The sequence below is a fragment of the Streptopelia decaocto genome (assembly GCF_964273445.1).
Source record: "Streptopelia decaocto genome assembly, chromosome: 15".
Lineage (NCBI taxonomy): Eukaryota > Metazoa > Chordata > Aves > Columbiformes > Columbidae > Streptopelia > Streptopelia decaocto.
Genome location: NC_138670.1, coordinates 13,943,021 through 13,958,226, shown reverse-complemented (window position 1 = coordinate 13,958,226; position 15,206 = coordinate 13,943,021). Strand labels below are relative to the sequence as shown.

At 63.6% G+C, this 15,206-nt stretch overlaps 1 protein-coding gene across 1 annotated transcript; it reads right to left on the bottom strand.

Annotated features, from left to right (window-relative positions):
- Window positions 1-1,263: 1,263 nt before the first annotated feature.
- On the bottom strand, window positions 1,264-14,914 carry LOC309446580 (proline dehydrogenase 1, mitochondrial-like). The gene is made up of 14 exons (XM_082066443.1): window positions 14,194-14,914; window positions 13,687-13,895; window positions 8,745-8,779; window positions 8,270-8,419; window positions 8,081-8,145; window positions 7,632-7,748; window positions 7,394-7,473; window positions 7,081-7,162; window positions 6,713-6,805; window positions 6,459-6,605; window positions 5,649-5,824; window positions 5,451-5,549; window positions 4,983-5,071; window positions 1,264-3,919 (listed from the first exon to the last, which is right to left on the bottom strand). Exons 1-14 carry the CDS (start codon window positions 14,704-14,706, stop codon window positions 3,732-3,734), a joined length of 2,043 nt encoding a protein of 680 aa, XP_081922569.1. The 5' UTR covers window positions 14,707-14,914; the 3' UTR covers window positions 1,264-3,731.
- Window positions 14,915-15,206: the final 292 nt, after the last annotated feature.

Here is a 15,206-nt window from a genome sequence, read left to right as displayed (position 1 = left end):
CCCCCATGGCTGGAGCAGGAGCACCAAGACCACGGTGACTTGGCTGCAGTGAGGTCTCTTGGGGTGTCCCTCAGCCCCAGGCTGAGCTCAGCACCGCTGTCTGTCTGAGGACGCAGGCTGGGCAGGAGGTCACTCCCAGGCTGGGCAGGAAGCTGGGCTTGGTATTCGCATCCCCTTGCAGCTGTGCCCACCTGCAGCTGTGGCCTTGCTCCGGCTGTTTCCGTAACTGGGATTCCCTTCCCAGCAGCTCTTTCCATCACCCCCATCTGTGCCTGGTGCTCCTCTGCCCTGTTCCCGATGAGCCAGGGCGGGCTCACACCACCACACCTTTCCCTGCTGTTGCTTTGTGCAAGGATGCGTTTGATTTCTGCTGTTTTCTTGCTTCAGTAAACAGTTTTCTGTGCCTGCAGGCAGCAGATCCCATGCTGCTGCTGCTCTGTTTTCACCAGTTCTGACCCACACGAGGGCAGAAGTTGGGCTGTAGCCAGGGAGATAAGCTGGTCCCTCTGGTAGCCAGAGAAGCTGCTGAGGATGCTGCGTGGAGGAGGTGGAGGGAGGACTGATGGTGCTCAGGCCTGGGCTGGCTGGGGTTGCCCTGGGGTTGCCCATCCCATGGGTACCAGCTGTGCATCCCATCCCATGGGTACCAGCCATCCATTCCGTCCCATGGGTACCAGCTGTCCATCCCATCCCATGGGTACCAGCCATCCATCCCGTCCCATGAGTACCAGCTGTCTATGCCATCCCATGGGTACCAGCCGTCCATCCCGTCCCATGGGTACCAGCTGTCCATCCCATCCCATGGGTACCAGCCGTCCATCCCATCCCATGGGTACCAGCCGTCCATCCCGTCCCATGGGTACCAGCTGTCCATCCCATCCCATGGGTACCAGCCGTCCATCCCATCCCATGGGTACCAGCTGTCCAACCCATCCCATGGGTACCAGCCGTCCATCCCGTCCCATGGGTACCAGCTGTCCAACCCATCCCATGGGTACCAGCCGTCCATCCCGTCCCATGGGTACCAGCCGTCCATCCCATCCCATGGGCACCAGCTGTCCAACCCATCCCATGGGTACCAGCCGTCCATCCCGCTCCCAGTGCGGCCGCTGCCTGTGCCAGCACCCTGCAAGCGTGGCAGGAGGCTTTCCATCACACCACCATCTGCAGTTCCCTTTTCGGATTTCAGGCTGGAAATGACCCACCAGGTACTTGCCTCCCTGTTGGACTGTGTTTTGGAAAATATCAGAGAAAAAAAGAAACATCGGTACTATAGTATTTCTGAAGACCAAACTAAGGAAAAATACATTGTTTTGCCAACGGTTCAAACCCCCCGCAGCTGTTTGAGCGAGCAGGACCGCACGGTGGGGCAGCGGGGAGTCATGCGATTTGAGGTGCTTGTCACCACCCGCCGGGACACAGCCGGGCTCTGCTCCTCGGGAGAAGCCGCAGCTCACGTGCGCGCTCGGGCTGCTCGCGGCGTTCGAGCGCAGGGCTGTGGAGATGGTTGCTGCAAGGACACGGCTCTTTCCCCTTGCAACTCCCCCTGCTGCTGCAGCCAGCATCCTTGCGGCCCGCGCGCTGCAGCCCGCGCTGCCGGCACACCCGCCACCGGTCATGGCTCCCCTGCCTTCGGGACAGGCAGAAAACAGCTTCCAGCTGCAAAAGCTAGAACGGAGTAGGGTGGGCAAAGCCTGAGATATATAGGTAGGGTTAGGGATATATATAGGGAGGGTTTGGTCGGGTCAATGCACCCAGAAATGAGAGGAGCACTTGCTGTTTGCTGGCTGGGTGTGGATAACGGTTGCTGGGAACGTGGGGATTTGGGGGTTTGAAAGGGCATCCAGTGCCTTGGGAGGCAGGAGGCGGTTCCCTGCACCCTGACCCCACACGCAGCCCTGCAAACAGCAGCACGTGCACCGCAGAGACATGCTGCAGACCTTTCTGTCCTGAAAGGGCCTGGGGAGGGGGTTAACTCCAAAAAGAGGGCTCTGTACAGATGCGCAAAGCTGCTGCTACGGGGGCTGCAACAGCCGCTCCTGCGATAGCTGTGCAGGTGCCCGGGGGGCTTTGCAGAAGCCTGCAGCTGGCAACAGCTGCTCGTGCATCCAGCCCTGGGTCCAGCACAGCGGCAGAGCGCCGGCCGTGGGCAGCAGCGTGTTCTGTGCCACCGCCACAGCGCCCGGCACGGGCTGGAGAGGCAGCGCCGGGCTGGCAGCACATCCTCCCCAAAATACCAGGGGCGCAGCTGCTGCCTGTGCCAGCACTGCTTTCAAATACCAGCAGCCCTGCCGCCGTGCTGCAGCCACGCTCCCTGCTCCCCCAGGTGGTTTTTAAGGCCTGGGAGTCACAGCTGGAGAAAAGCCAGAGGGGGAACATCTCTGGGAACCCTGAATTTCACCCCTTTGGCTTGGGGGTGGCTCACCAGCAGCAGAGGAACAGGCTCAGGGAAAAAGCAGACCCTGCCTCAGCTGCTGGGCAGGAAAGCCCAGAGATGCTTGTGGTCCTGCAGAGGCAAAACAAGCCCACAAAATCCTGCCCCCAACGGGAGGCAGTGAAAGCCTGCAGGGTGCAAGCGCCCCAGAAGCAGATGGCAGGTTGGGGAGAGGCTCTCCTCCAGCTGCCACCCCACCTCACAGCGTGCTCCAGGACTCCTGGCTCCCCCGAGCCCAAACGCACCACAGCTCCACCGCTTCTCCATGCCCCAGCCCAGGGAAGTTTGGCCTCACCTGCTGCAGCCCCTCCCTGGCTCCTTTCCCCAAGCCCTGGCTCAGGCACCAACCCCACTTTGCGACCAGGGCATTGAAGCACAGCTTGGGGACAGATGGTGTTGCCCAGCAACTCCAAGAGAGAGACAGAAGCAAGAACACTTATGATTTAATCATCACAGTTCTCTGCAAATCCAGTGTACGGTGGAGCTGAGTGTTGGCGCAGCTCCTGGTGCTCCCATGCAGCCAACACCCCGGTCATCACTGGGGCCAGGGAGCGCGGGGACGGGGCAGGAACAGCGCAGGGACGGGGCAGGAACAGCGCGGGGCCGGGGCAGGAACAGCGCGGGGCCGGGGCAGGAACAGCGCGGGGCCGGGGCCGGCCCGCTCCCCTCGGCCGCCCTGCCCCGCTGGATGGGTGCTGGGGCACCCCGAGCAGCTTGGGCTTTGCTCAGCCTGGTGCGATGCTCCTGCCCAGGACCTGTCCAGCCAGGGAACCCTGGGACAGGCTGCAGGGACAGGTCCTCTCAGTGACTCTTCAGTGGTCACTGTGGCCTCTGGTTTGGCACCTACCTCCACAGAGCTAGAAGAGACCAAGCCCTGGCAGAGGCTGGAGGAGATTCTGACCAATGCCAGCTTGTCCCCAGGCCACCCAGCCCATGCTGGACCTGAGCCCGTGGCACAAAGCAGGCGGCCGGATCTCTCTGTGCAATCCTGCACCGGGAGAACCCTGGAAGGGTGATCGCCAGGGTGGGGGGCTGGCAGGGGAGCCCCAGTGTTTCCCCTGAGACAGCCCAGGGCAGGCACTGCTGGAGAACCCCCGGGCTGGCAGAGGGACAGCCCTCGGGCAGCCCCGGCTGGGACAATCCCATAGCAGTGATCTCCAGAACAGCAACAAGAATGCGTCCCCTCCCATGACAAAGGGTGCTGGGGGGGGAAAACTGCAGCAGAACCAGGACGGGGAGTGGCAGCAGTGGTTGTAGGTGAAGGCACAGGAGCCCCCGGCGGGCTGCCCGGGTCGGGTCAGGGGCTGCGGCGGAAGAGGCTGCCGGCCAGGAGCCGCCTCTTCACCTCCCTCCAGAGCAGCTCCCGCTCCCGCTTCGCTCTCTGGATGAAGCCCCTGTTCTCCAGGGCCCTCCGGGACAGGTAGGGCAGCACCTCGTCCACCGGGCCGTAGGGCACGTACTTGTAGACAGGGAAGCCAGCCTGACCTGGAGGGAGAGGCTGGTCAGGGAAGTACCACGAAAGAAAGAAAAAGGGGGGAGGAAAGGGAAAAAAAGAAAAAAAAGAAAACCAAGAAAAATGGAAGAAAGAGGAGAAAAAAAGAAAAAAAAATAGGAAAAAGCGTCCCCTGGCTCCCATCTCTCTGAGCCCCTCAGCCGTGCCGATGGAGGGGGCACCGTGGCAGGAGCGCTGGGGCAGCGGTTGGGCACCCGGTGTCCCCGGGAGCGGCACCAGCCGGGCACAGCCCAGACTGCCCGCGGAGCAGCGTGTCCCAGCACCGGCAGCCCAGGAACGCGGCGGGCGAGCACGCCGGGGTCACCGGGAGCCCTGGGAATGTCGGCAGCCAGGGCTGGGCCAATTCAAGAAGCGTTCAACCAGAAACATCAAGTTAACACATTTTTCCAGCATGAGCAGAGGAGGCTGCGGACAGGCAGCCAAACCCGCCTGCGAGGGGAACTCCAGGACAGAGCAACGTCCAGGCTGGAGCACGGCCCGGCCCGGCCCCCGCGGACACCGGTGCGGGCAGGGGGCGGGAGCTGACCCCAGCCGCGCCGCCTTGGCCCTGGCACGTCCCGCTGTCCCTGGGCGCTCTGCTCCGCTGCCTGGGCTCGCGGCGCAGGAGAGGACAAGCGGCTGTTGCCACCACAGCAGCAGAGCCCAGGACTCGTGTGCACCTCCCAATGCTCCCAGACTGAGCAGCTACACGAGGGGTTTGTGGGCTGCCAGGATCAGGCTCTGCCCCAGTTAGGACCACCTTGATCTCAGCTCATAGCCCAAAGCAGGAACCTCCCAGCCCAGCCATCACAGTCTCATGGAGCTTTTAGGAGACTAATGTGATTCTCCATCTACGCCCTTATCTACATCCCCCCATGTGGGGGTCACAGCACTCCACACAGCTGGGGAAGAGGCAACAAAGCTCCGTCCTCAGCCAGCACTGCCCTGACAGCCCCCAGCCTGGCTCCATCCTTCCTTCACACCCCCAGCAGCTGCTCAGGGAGACCCCAGGGGTCAGGCTGGGGCAGGAGCACATCTGCCAAGCCCCCCACTCACCCAGCGGGAAGGTGATCTGGTCACACATGCCCAGCAGCTGCCCGAAGTACACCTTCTTCTCCGAGGGATGGATCCCAAGCTCCATCATCCTGCAAGCCAAGCTTCAGCATTGGGGAAGAACAGAGACAGTGGAGCAGACGGGGCAGCCCATCCCACCAGAGAAGCGGGGACCATCTCCAAGTACGAGAGCACGGCACTGACCACGTCCCAGACAAATGATGGGATGTGAGGACTTGAGGCATTGGTTTTGAAAACAGCTTCTGGGCTGGGGAACGGGGCCAGCTCTGCAGGCCCTGTGGGTACCGTGCTGCACCGCAGCTGAAGCCCTGAGCACCCGATGGGAGCTGGGATCCCACTGGGTGAGCACACAGGAGCCCTGGCAAGCCCCAGCACATCTCACCGCAGCTCCGCTGGGTCCCCACGTCCCTCGAGCCCGTGGTCCCTGCCACACCATACAGCCTCACCCACCTGCGCAGGGTGAACTTCACCGTGTCCTCATTGTGAGATGCCACCATCACGTTGACTTTCGGGCTGCGCTTGATCTCTTCCAGGATATAGTCCAGGCACCTGTCAGACAGTACCGGGCTGTGTGGTGAGGCTGCACAAGCCCATGCCCGGTGGGACGGGAGGGAGGAGCATGGCTGGGGCTGTGGTGTGTGTGTGTACCTGTGGTACATCTCGCTGGTCTTCTCATAGGTGGGGTTGATGGGATCCTCATAGCCAATCTCGGCCGCCCTCTCCCGCTCCTGTTCCATGTAGGCGCCGCGGACCAGCTTGGTGCCGAAGTGCCAGCCCTCCCGGCGTGACAGCTCCAGGTCCACCGCCACGTTGTCATAAGCCTCCTGGGACCAGATGGAAGAGATGGCACAAGGTCACCACACCAGGTGCCACAGGATAAAAAGCACATTAAACTACTGGAGAGTGTCCAGAAGAGGCTACAAAGCTGGTGGAGGGTTTGGAGCAGAAGCCGTACAAGGAACGGCTGAAGTCCCTGGGTTTGTTCAGCCGGAGCACAGGAGACTGAGGGCAGAGCTCACGGGGCTGCAGTTTCACCCGGGGAGCAGGAGGGTCAGGGCTGAGCTCTTTGGCAACAGTGACAGGACCCAGGGAATGGCAGGAGATGTGCCAGGGGAGGGTCAGTTGGATGTGAGGAAAAGGTTCTTCACCCAGAGGTGCTGGACACTGAACAGGCTCCCCAGGGAGGTGTCACGGCCCCAAGCCTGACAGTGTTCAAGAAGACGCTGGACAACGTCCTCAGACACACGGGGTGACCTGTGGGGTGTCCTGTGCAGGGACAGGGGTTGGACTTGATGATCATTGTGGGTCCCTTCCAACTCAGGACATTCTGTGATTCTCTAACTGCCCCATGACTGGAGGCAGCCAGCCTGGCATTGTGCCATCGCACCGCCATGGCTGCAGGAGCTCAGCTCTCCATCAGCTGCTCCAGCAGGTCCTTCCTGCCCAGCCAGACCTCACCTTCAGGTAGCACTGGTGGGTGTTGAAGATGATGGCGCGATCCCTGTTGAAGCGGCGCTGCATCTCCAGGGTGAGGCGGCTGATGGCTGGCTGGAAATAGCTCTGCTCCGCATCCACCATCAGCCTCACGCCCTTCTCCGTGGCTCTCTGGGGGTTCAATGACATGCATGTTGGGTTCATGGGGCTGTCTGCTACGTGTCTCCCTGTCTCTGGCAGCGCCCATGCCCAGCTCCTCCAGCCCCAGTATCCCCGACCTTGGCAAGGATGTCCATCCGCTGCAGCATCCGCTTCATCTGCAGATCCTCCTCCTCGGTGAAGCGCGAGAGCAGAGGCTCAAGCTGCCCAGTCTGAAATGAGAGCAGCTTGTGGGACCTGCCTGTGGCCAGCGCTGCCCGCGGGGGCAGGAACAGCCCGTCCCCAGCGCTGCCCCCACGCCAGCCCCCAGCACAGCGCACAGGCTGCCCCCCCGCCAGCCCGGGGGCTGCTGGTGGGTCACAGCATGGCCAGGCTCTGGCAGCACGGGTGCCAAACAGCACCGCGGCCACCAGCGAGCACCAGCCACCCCAGCTCCCAGTGTCCTCCCCGCGGGGCGGCTCTGGGGGCAGCACAGATGGGTGCCCACCTGTATGTTGGGGATGAGCAGCAGCTTGGAGAGCTTGGTGCGGCTGTCAATCAGGCTGTTCCAGTCCAGCAGGTCCACAGTGCTGGGAGCAGAGAGACTGGTCTGTACTGGGGTCTTGCAGGGGTAGGGGGGGTCTCTACCAGCTCGCGGCCCCCACCAGCAAAAGCAGGGTGCATAGAACGTGCCACCCTGACCTGTTTTGTCACCGCTACCCAAACCTCCTCTATACTTGGTTGCGGTGCTGAGCCCAGGCACAGGGACAAGGAGCCCTGTGTCCCCACCCCGCAGCACCCCCAGGTGACAGGCAGCTCACCCACTCACGCCCAGCTCCTCGCCCGTGAACCAGCGCTGGCTCTCCGCCTTGGTTGCGACGCTGAGGTTGGCCAGGGCCTCCTGCCACCAAAAGGAGCATCAGTACCAAGGGGCTACAGGGGTCTCACTGCTCCAGGATCAGAGGTGTCCCAGGCCAGGGCTGCTCTGGGACCTCTGCAGCCACCGGCCACCTCCAGCAGCGCAACCCCGGCAGCACAGCCTCCTCCCTTGGACATCACCTGCAGCTTCTTCGCCTCCAGCTTCATCTCCAGCACTGCCCGCCCGGCCTGGCCCTGCTCCGCGGCCATTTGGTGGAAGAACCTCCGCCACTTCACCAGCACCTCTGAGAACTGCAGCTGTGGGGACAGAGCTCGAGGTGATGCACCCGTGCTGGAGCCTCCTGTCGCGCCAGGACTTTGCATGATCACAGCCAGCCTGAGGCAGATCCTGGCCCTATAGCAGGAGCCAAGCCCAGCAGCACAGACCCCCATGCCCCCATCCTGGGACTTTTAAACTTCTGAGTTCTTCATGTGTCCCCAAAAGTTGAGGTAGGGTCTCCAGGGTGGTCTTAGGTATGCAGGGAACAGCCTGTGGGTGCCCAGCCCTCTCTGCTGCAAGCCCAGCACCCCAAAACACCTCCCTCCACAGCCTGCCCCCCACCTTCCCCGTTCACAGCCCTGGCACTCACCAGGAACTGAGGTCTGCCCAGCGCTGTCAGCTTGATGGCCGAGAAGCCGTCCTGCGAGCTGGCACCTGCATGGAGCCACAGACACAGGGCTGGCGAGCAGGCAGGAGGTACCCGAGGCATGGTGGGGGCTGCACGGTCCCTGCGGTCCCCAGGCACAGTGGAGCTGCTCAGGACACATGGAGCACTTACCTGAGGCATCAATGCAGCTGAGGAACGTCTCCATGTGCTGGTCGCACTTGGCCTCATTGGCATAGAAATACGTGCGGGCGCTGATGACTCCACCGCGGCGATCCCCAAACCCCCGATGCGCTCGGTATTGCTTCTCCCGTTTTTCGGCTCCTGGGGTGGAAGAGGATGGAGATGGGCCACGCAGCCCTGACGAGCTCCTACAAGCCTCCCCAGGAGCTTCTGCTGCGGGCGCGGGGGAGAGGGGCTCCAGCTTGGGCATCAAAAGAGTGGCCGAGGGCTGCAACGCGCCCTGCCTGCTCCGTGCACAAGCGGAGGCCGAGCCTTTGCTGAGGAGCAGGGTTGGCCAAGAACCAAGATGTTCTTCATTCAGCTCATGTTTTGAGGTTATGGGGGCTGAGTCCTTCCCCCACGCCAGGCCCAGCTGAGCTGGACCTTCAGGCTGTCTCCTGTCAGCAGGAGAGGCTGGGTCACTCACCTCCTGTCTCCTTCTCGGCTGCAGAGGTGCAGGAGCTAAGAAGAGAAACAGGGAAGGTAAGGGCCAGGTCAGCAACCCCCCACAACCCCCTGCTGGTGGCCGGGGCAGCTCAGAGGCTCCCCTAGACCCTGCTGTTCCCTCGCCATCCCATCGCCAATGGATCAAACGCTGCTCAGCACAAGCTCCGCTGGCAGGTCAGATGCCCCAAACCTACCCGTGGAAAGCAAGGGGCTTTCAACACCCAGCAAGTGTCAGCAGGAGGCGCTGGGGCAGCGCAGGGAGATGCTCTGTCCCAGGTCTGGAGCTGTTCTCAAACGGCACAGCCCAGGACAAGGCCAGCCCTGCTGGGGCTGGGCGCTCCATCTCCAGCACGCCAGCCCACAGTCCTCACGGTGGTGGCACCAACCTCAACCCAACGCTCCCTACCTTGCAGGCCATGAAGCAAGGAGCAACTCCAGGCCCAGGGCGCGCCAAGCGCAGGATGCCCTGCTGCAGGTCCTCTGTGCCTTGGCATCGGCCAACAACGTACAAAGAAAGTTTCAGCTTCAACTCAGCTGACCTCAGATGTAATTCCAAGCCTTTGCTGCAGAGATAACAGGGCTCTGACAGCCTGGGGGATGCCAGCCAAGTCACGAGATCCTCCTTGAGCAGCTAAGCCTTCCTGTTGACACAACACCCGGCACCCAGTGCGCCGAGTCGGGGCTCAGCCAGGAGCACTGCTGGTGCCTGGAGAGCAGCCCTGGGTGACGGCAGAGCCACCTCCTCCGGAAGATCTCCGCCTCAGAGCCACTGTCCCAAAACCGGCCGTGCCAAACGGTGGGGCACGCAGCAAAGCCAGCCATCCGGGGCCAGAGGACTCGCACAACAGAGCAGAAAGGCACGTGGCATGGGCCCAGAACATGCTGTCCCTCATGGAAACCCTGTGACAGGGATTAGGAGCTGCTGGAAGCATAAACAAGCAGAGACAAGCCTTTCCCTCCTGCTCCCCGGAGCCAGGAACAGCCCCGCTGGCTCAAATCTCAGCAAACCCAGGGTGAACTGGGGCAGGAGCAGCCGGAGCTCATGGGCAGCAGTGGCAGCACAGGCTCTGCTGCGGGACTCTGCTACCCTGAGGACAGGGGCTGGAGGAAAGGAAGGAAGAGACATCACACAGGGATGTGACAGCAAAGCCCGCAGCGGGTGGAAGGTCCCCTTGGAGCAGTGAGGACTTCAGCTGAGGACATGTTGAGAGATGGGTCCTGCAGGCAGGCCCCAGCTGCAGCGTGGCTCTGAATCCCAAAGCACTCTGCTTCTGACACTGGAGACAAGTGGCAGGGAGCGAAACCTCCTCCGACCTGCCCAGGATGAGCACGCAGAGCTTAACGAGCAAACAGCACCCTTGAATTTGAAGTGTTTTGTGTTCCTGAAGACAAACACACCCTCTCCAGCAGCATTCCTGCCACATGACTGTACCGAGCCCTTCCCCCTGAGCGGGCATTCGAGGCACTGCCATGGTGCTGCTTTATTGTTCCGCAAAACGCAGGAAGCTGCTTCCAGCTGAAGAAATTGCTCTTCCTGGACATCATCTGCTTCCTTTGCAATACTGGTCTCGGCCAGCAGAACCACTCCTAACACCAGCCAAGGGCCTCTTAACCCAGTTTGTACCTGGCCACCCCTTCTGCAAACCAAGAGCAGGTCTCCTGGAGCAGGACACATCTCCAGCACTGCCCGAAGGCGTCTGGCCGGCTGTCACCTGGAAGGAGCCCCTGCAAGGCACAGTCAGGACCTGGGAGCTCACACCCACCCAAAGTATGCACAGAGTGGATCCTTCAAGTGCTGCAAAGAGGGTTTTGGAGACTCGATGCAGCCTGCTGAATTGCTGGGAAGAGTAATGCAGCTGACACAGCAGACTGAGGCTTTCAAAAAGTTATTGGTCAGGCTCAAATAAACTGTCTCGGGAGAAGCACAGAGGCACCGCTGTCAGAAATAAGTAGGTGATAATCCCTTTGGTTCTGGAGGTTACCAGGAAGGTGCCACAAGCACAACATATTTTCTTTGCTCATCAGCAAATGGGTCTGGGAAAACACAGGAGGGAACACCAGGGAGAAGTTGCCCCTGAATTACCACATCCAAAGGAAAACTCATGGCCACATGAAGCCTAGACCAGAGCTATGGGTGATGCTTAAAGCCCTGCAGGTGGGAATAATGCCAAGCTCTTGGCAGAAGAAAGTCCTTCAAGTGCGCAGCAAGTGAGCTCCCAGCACGCAGCAGCCCAGGGCCACCGCAGGACCCGCTCCTTGCACAGCTCCAACCTCAGCAGAAACCGCCCCGTGGTCCCGGGCAGCCGCGGCACAGGCAGAGCGCGGGGGACAGGAGCACGGGGGAGACGGCAGCTCTGCAAGGCCGACTGGCCAGGCTGGATCGCAGTCCCACGCGGGGCGGATACCAGGTGTCCACACAAGAAACCCCTGTGGGAAGTGAAGCCCACGCACTGCATGGCAGAGCTGTTCAGAGTGTCTGACTGTCCCTGCCCATGTGAGGACAACCCCAGCCCATGGGCCAGCAATGTCCCCGTGGCTGCAAGGGGATCACAATCAACTCCATGATGGGGAGGCTCCTTGTTTCACCCCACAGGGAGCAGGAGCCCCTGCCCGGCTGTAGTGTCACCTCTCCACACCCCCCAGGGCTGCAGGCATCCCGGAGCACCCCGGGAGCAGAGCAGCACCCAGGACACAGCATTCCAGCTGCATCACCATGGCTGGGCAGCAGCCTCCAGCACAGAGCAAGGACTCCTGGACCAGCTGCCGGAGCTCCGGGTGCAGCCCGGGCAGGACAAGCTGGTGCCTGCTCACACCGTGAGGCTGTGCCTGAGCAGACAGCGACACAGGGAGCGGCCAGGGCCCATTGCTGGGGACAAAAGGACATTTCCCTGCTGGTATTCCCGGCTGGCTCCAGAAGAGCAGGCTGCACTGGTAAGCCCAGCATGGGCTGCCTGCAGGAAACAACAGCAGATGGCACCAGGAGGCCATAAAACCCACCGGCTGCATCTGGTTTGCAGCTCTGCCTCCCAGAGCACTCACAGGAGGGAAGGATGTGGCTCCACAGTCCAGCAGCCACCAGCCCTGGACCACTCATCCCCCTCAACCATACACAGCCCAGCTCAGCACCATCCCTGGCAGAAGCACCAGTAATTTGAGGGTTTGCACCAGAATGGAGCCAAGGAGGACCCAGGGCAATGCTTGGCATATGACAGGGTTCAACACAGCCCTTCTGATGCCACCCACACCTCCCCCGGGCTTTGTCCCTGCTCCATGGCATCCCAGGGTGATCGCCAGGATGGCGTTTTTGTCCCCCGCCCATTTGTTGGAACAAATGGCACTGGTACCCAGGCAGAGTGGCACTGGGAGGCATGAGGATGGAATCCGGCGTGTGGCTTTGCCAAGTGATCTTGGGTGAGAATGACACACGCAGGACAGGCAGAGCTCATCTAGCAAGGACTCCACACATGCAACCCCCAAAATCTGCCCCGGGGGGGCTAACACAGCCCAGACAGCTCACAAACCACCGACACCCTGTGAGCAGGCAACGCCAGCCTGTGAAAGGCCTCCCTGGTCACCCACAGGGAAGCACTTGGCACAGGCACAGCCAGACCAAAGAGCAGCGATGGCAGCACCAGCAGCACCGGGTCAGGCGGGGCCAGCGCGGCCCCGCGGAACGCCGAGCGATGTGCACTGACCACTCTGAGAGCAGCGCCGCTCTGCGCCTCCAGAAGAGCCGGCCCGCACCCCACAGCGGGGCTGCAGGGGGGTATGTTGAAGCTTTTATATAAGCAAAATGAAGTTTGCAGCGCAGAATGCGAGAGTCTGGGATGGGCACAGCCCTGCCTGCCCCCCGGGCAGGTCCCACACCCGCTGCCAGGCAGGGACCGCGGGCAGTGAGGGACAGTGCCACCCGCCGCGGCAAGCAGCAGTCCTGATAAGCAGCGCTGCTGGGGAGCAGAGATAAGGCTCCTGGCAGCAGTGGGAGGAGCCCAGCAACAGCCACCTGGAACCCCACTTGCACATCCCCCCAAACAGCCATTTACACGGTATTTTTAATACCATGTCACAAGCGTGTGACAGCTGTCCAGCGTCCCCAGCTGTGAACAGGGGTACAGGGCTGTTGCAGCCTTGCCTGGGGGAGCGCTGTGTCCCCAGCCCGCACCCCCCGGCAGGGCCACCCTTGTCCTGGATGGGGGGGACACTGATCAGGTGGGTGGAGTCCCCCGAAACTGGAGCCCAGTAGCAAAGTTACTGGCAGCATTGGGCCAGCGCCTGCCCTTGGCAGAGCGGGGGGCTGGCAAAGGCTGCCCGCGATGTGGGGAGCAGTGCGGGAAGGGGGTGCAACCTGGGGGGCACCACCCCGGCTTGAGGGCAGCGGAGATGGTGGGAGGTGTCATCGTGTCGTGGTGGGGGATGGAGGGGCAGGAATGGGAGGCGGGCAGCAGGGTGGTGGAGGGGCCAGTAGTCCGGGGGGGAAGAGGAATTGGGACGGGGGAGCAGCACCGCAAGGGGAAAGGGGGCGGTAACCCCACTGTATGCAGGGGAGGGGACAGCACCCCAGTGGAGGTAAAACAAAGGGGGACAAGATGAGCAGCACCCCAGCGGGAAGGGGACGGGGGGGGCAGCACCCCGCCTTAAGTACAGCACAGGGGTGGGCAGCGTCTCGGGGTGCGCAGGAGGGTGGACGGAGCAGCACGGGGGGAGGGCAGGACCCAGTGTGCTTGGGGGCGGCTCCGGGGGGCGGTGGCGGCGGGGGGGACGATGCCGGGCGCGCCGCGGGGGCGGGGCCGTGACGCACGGCAACAGCGGCTCCGCAGCCAATGGGGACGGAGGGATGGGCGGACACAGCCAATAGCAGAGCGGCCAAGTCCCGCGCCCGCCGCGCGGCCCCACCGCCCCCCGCCCGCCGGCCCCGCACTCACTCCAGTTCCTGGCGCTCGGCCTCCTCGGTGCTCAGATCCTCCTCCACGCTGTAATCCAGCACGGCGCCCACGCCGAACGCCTGGTTCCGCCGGATGAGCGGCTTGATGGCCTCCTGGTCCTCCCCGGCCACGAACTGTCCGTAGAAGGTCATCTTCATCAGCCGCTCGAACAGCGCCCGCCCCAGCACCCGCCGGCACAGCTGCAGCAGCTGCGGGACAGCGGCAGTTCAGCGCCCCGCACCGGAACGAGACCCCAGGCCCGGACCTCCCAGTCCCCCACCGGCTGGGGACCGCTGCCCTCCCGGCGCGGCAGCCCCCCCGATCGGGGTCCGGCAACCCCCGGAGCAACAACCCGCAGCCCGGCTGGGGACCAGCATCCCTCCCGGAGCGGGCAGCCCTCGAGGCCCGCACCTCAGCCGGAGCGGGAACCCCCGTGCCCCGGCCCAGCATCCCCCCTTCCCGCAGCGCAGCCCCGCCGACCAGGGGCCCGCGCCCCCCGCCACCCACCTCCCGGTTGCGCTCCACCAGCGGCCCGACCGCGCACAGCCCCAGCACCAGCAGCCCGCGCAGCAGCTCGGCGCTGCTCTTGCTGCGGAACGCCTCCCGCGTGTTCCCGAAATCCACGGCGGGCGGCGGCCCGCGCTCCGCACCCCGCGGAGGAGCGGTCGGCGGCGGCACCGGCCGCGCTCCCCTGCCCGCGGCCGGCGGCGGAGCGGCCCCGCGGGGCGCGGCGGCGGGCGCGGACCTCGGGCGGCTGGAGGGGAAGCCCAGGCGGGCGGCGGCGCGGAGCGCCCGGGCGCCGCTCGGCAGAGCCATGGGCACGGCGTGGCCGCCCGCTCCGCGCCGCCGCCTTAAGTACCGTCCTCCCGGCACCGCCCCGCGGGGTCCCACCGACACGGCCGCGCCCGCCCCGCGTCCCGGCTCTGCCGGGGCACCGAGACCAGCACCGGAACCGGGACCGCCCTGCCCGGCGCACCCCCCTCCCGCAGCCGCCGGCCCCCGTGCCTCCCCCGGGCCCATCCCCCGGGCCCATCCCCTCGGGGCAGCCCGCCCCGGGGCGCATCCTTTCCGGGGAGCCCCAGGGAACGTGTGGAGGGCCAGGGGTGGCCTGAGGGGAGCCCGGGTGGAGCCGAAGGGAGCCCCATCCCCTGGCAGCAATACTGGGGAGGGCAAGGAGAGCCGCCTGCCCTTGGAGGAGCCCCAGTGAGAGGTCTGGGGGTCCCAAGGGGCCCTGAATTGGTCCCCGTGCCACCAGCGTGGCCCTGAGGGGAGCACCGGGGTCAACCCCGCAGGGCCAAGGGGCTGACTGCTTAGCACAGCCCCAGGGAGGGCCAAAGAGTGTCCCCAAAGCATCCCTGTCCCCTTGCAGCAAAGCCTGGGGCAGGCTGTGGCATGACCAGCCCACAGGGCTTGGATGCCCTTGGGGAGGGTAACTCAGACCCAGGGGACCTGTTGTAGGAGAGATGCTCCTCCTGGTCTCTGCGTGAACGATTTGGGGGTTTCAGCTGAATTCTCGTTCG

Excerpts from the sequence above, each read along its gene's own strand:
- LOC309446580 (XM_082066443.1), bottom strand. The coding sequence starts at position 14,706 with ATGGGCCCGGGGGAGGCACGGGGGCCGGCGGCTGCGGGAGGGGGGTGC. Across the intron at positions 13,896-14,193 it reads TGGTGGAGCGCAACCGGGAG|CTGCTGCAGCTGTGCCGGCG; the intron begins GTGGGTGGCGGG and ends GCTGTCCCGCAG. Across the intron at positions 7,749-8,080 it reads TGGGCAGACCTCAGTTCCTG|CTGCAGTTCTCAGAGGTGCT; the intron begins GTGAGTGCCAGG and ends CTGTCCCCACAG.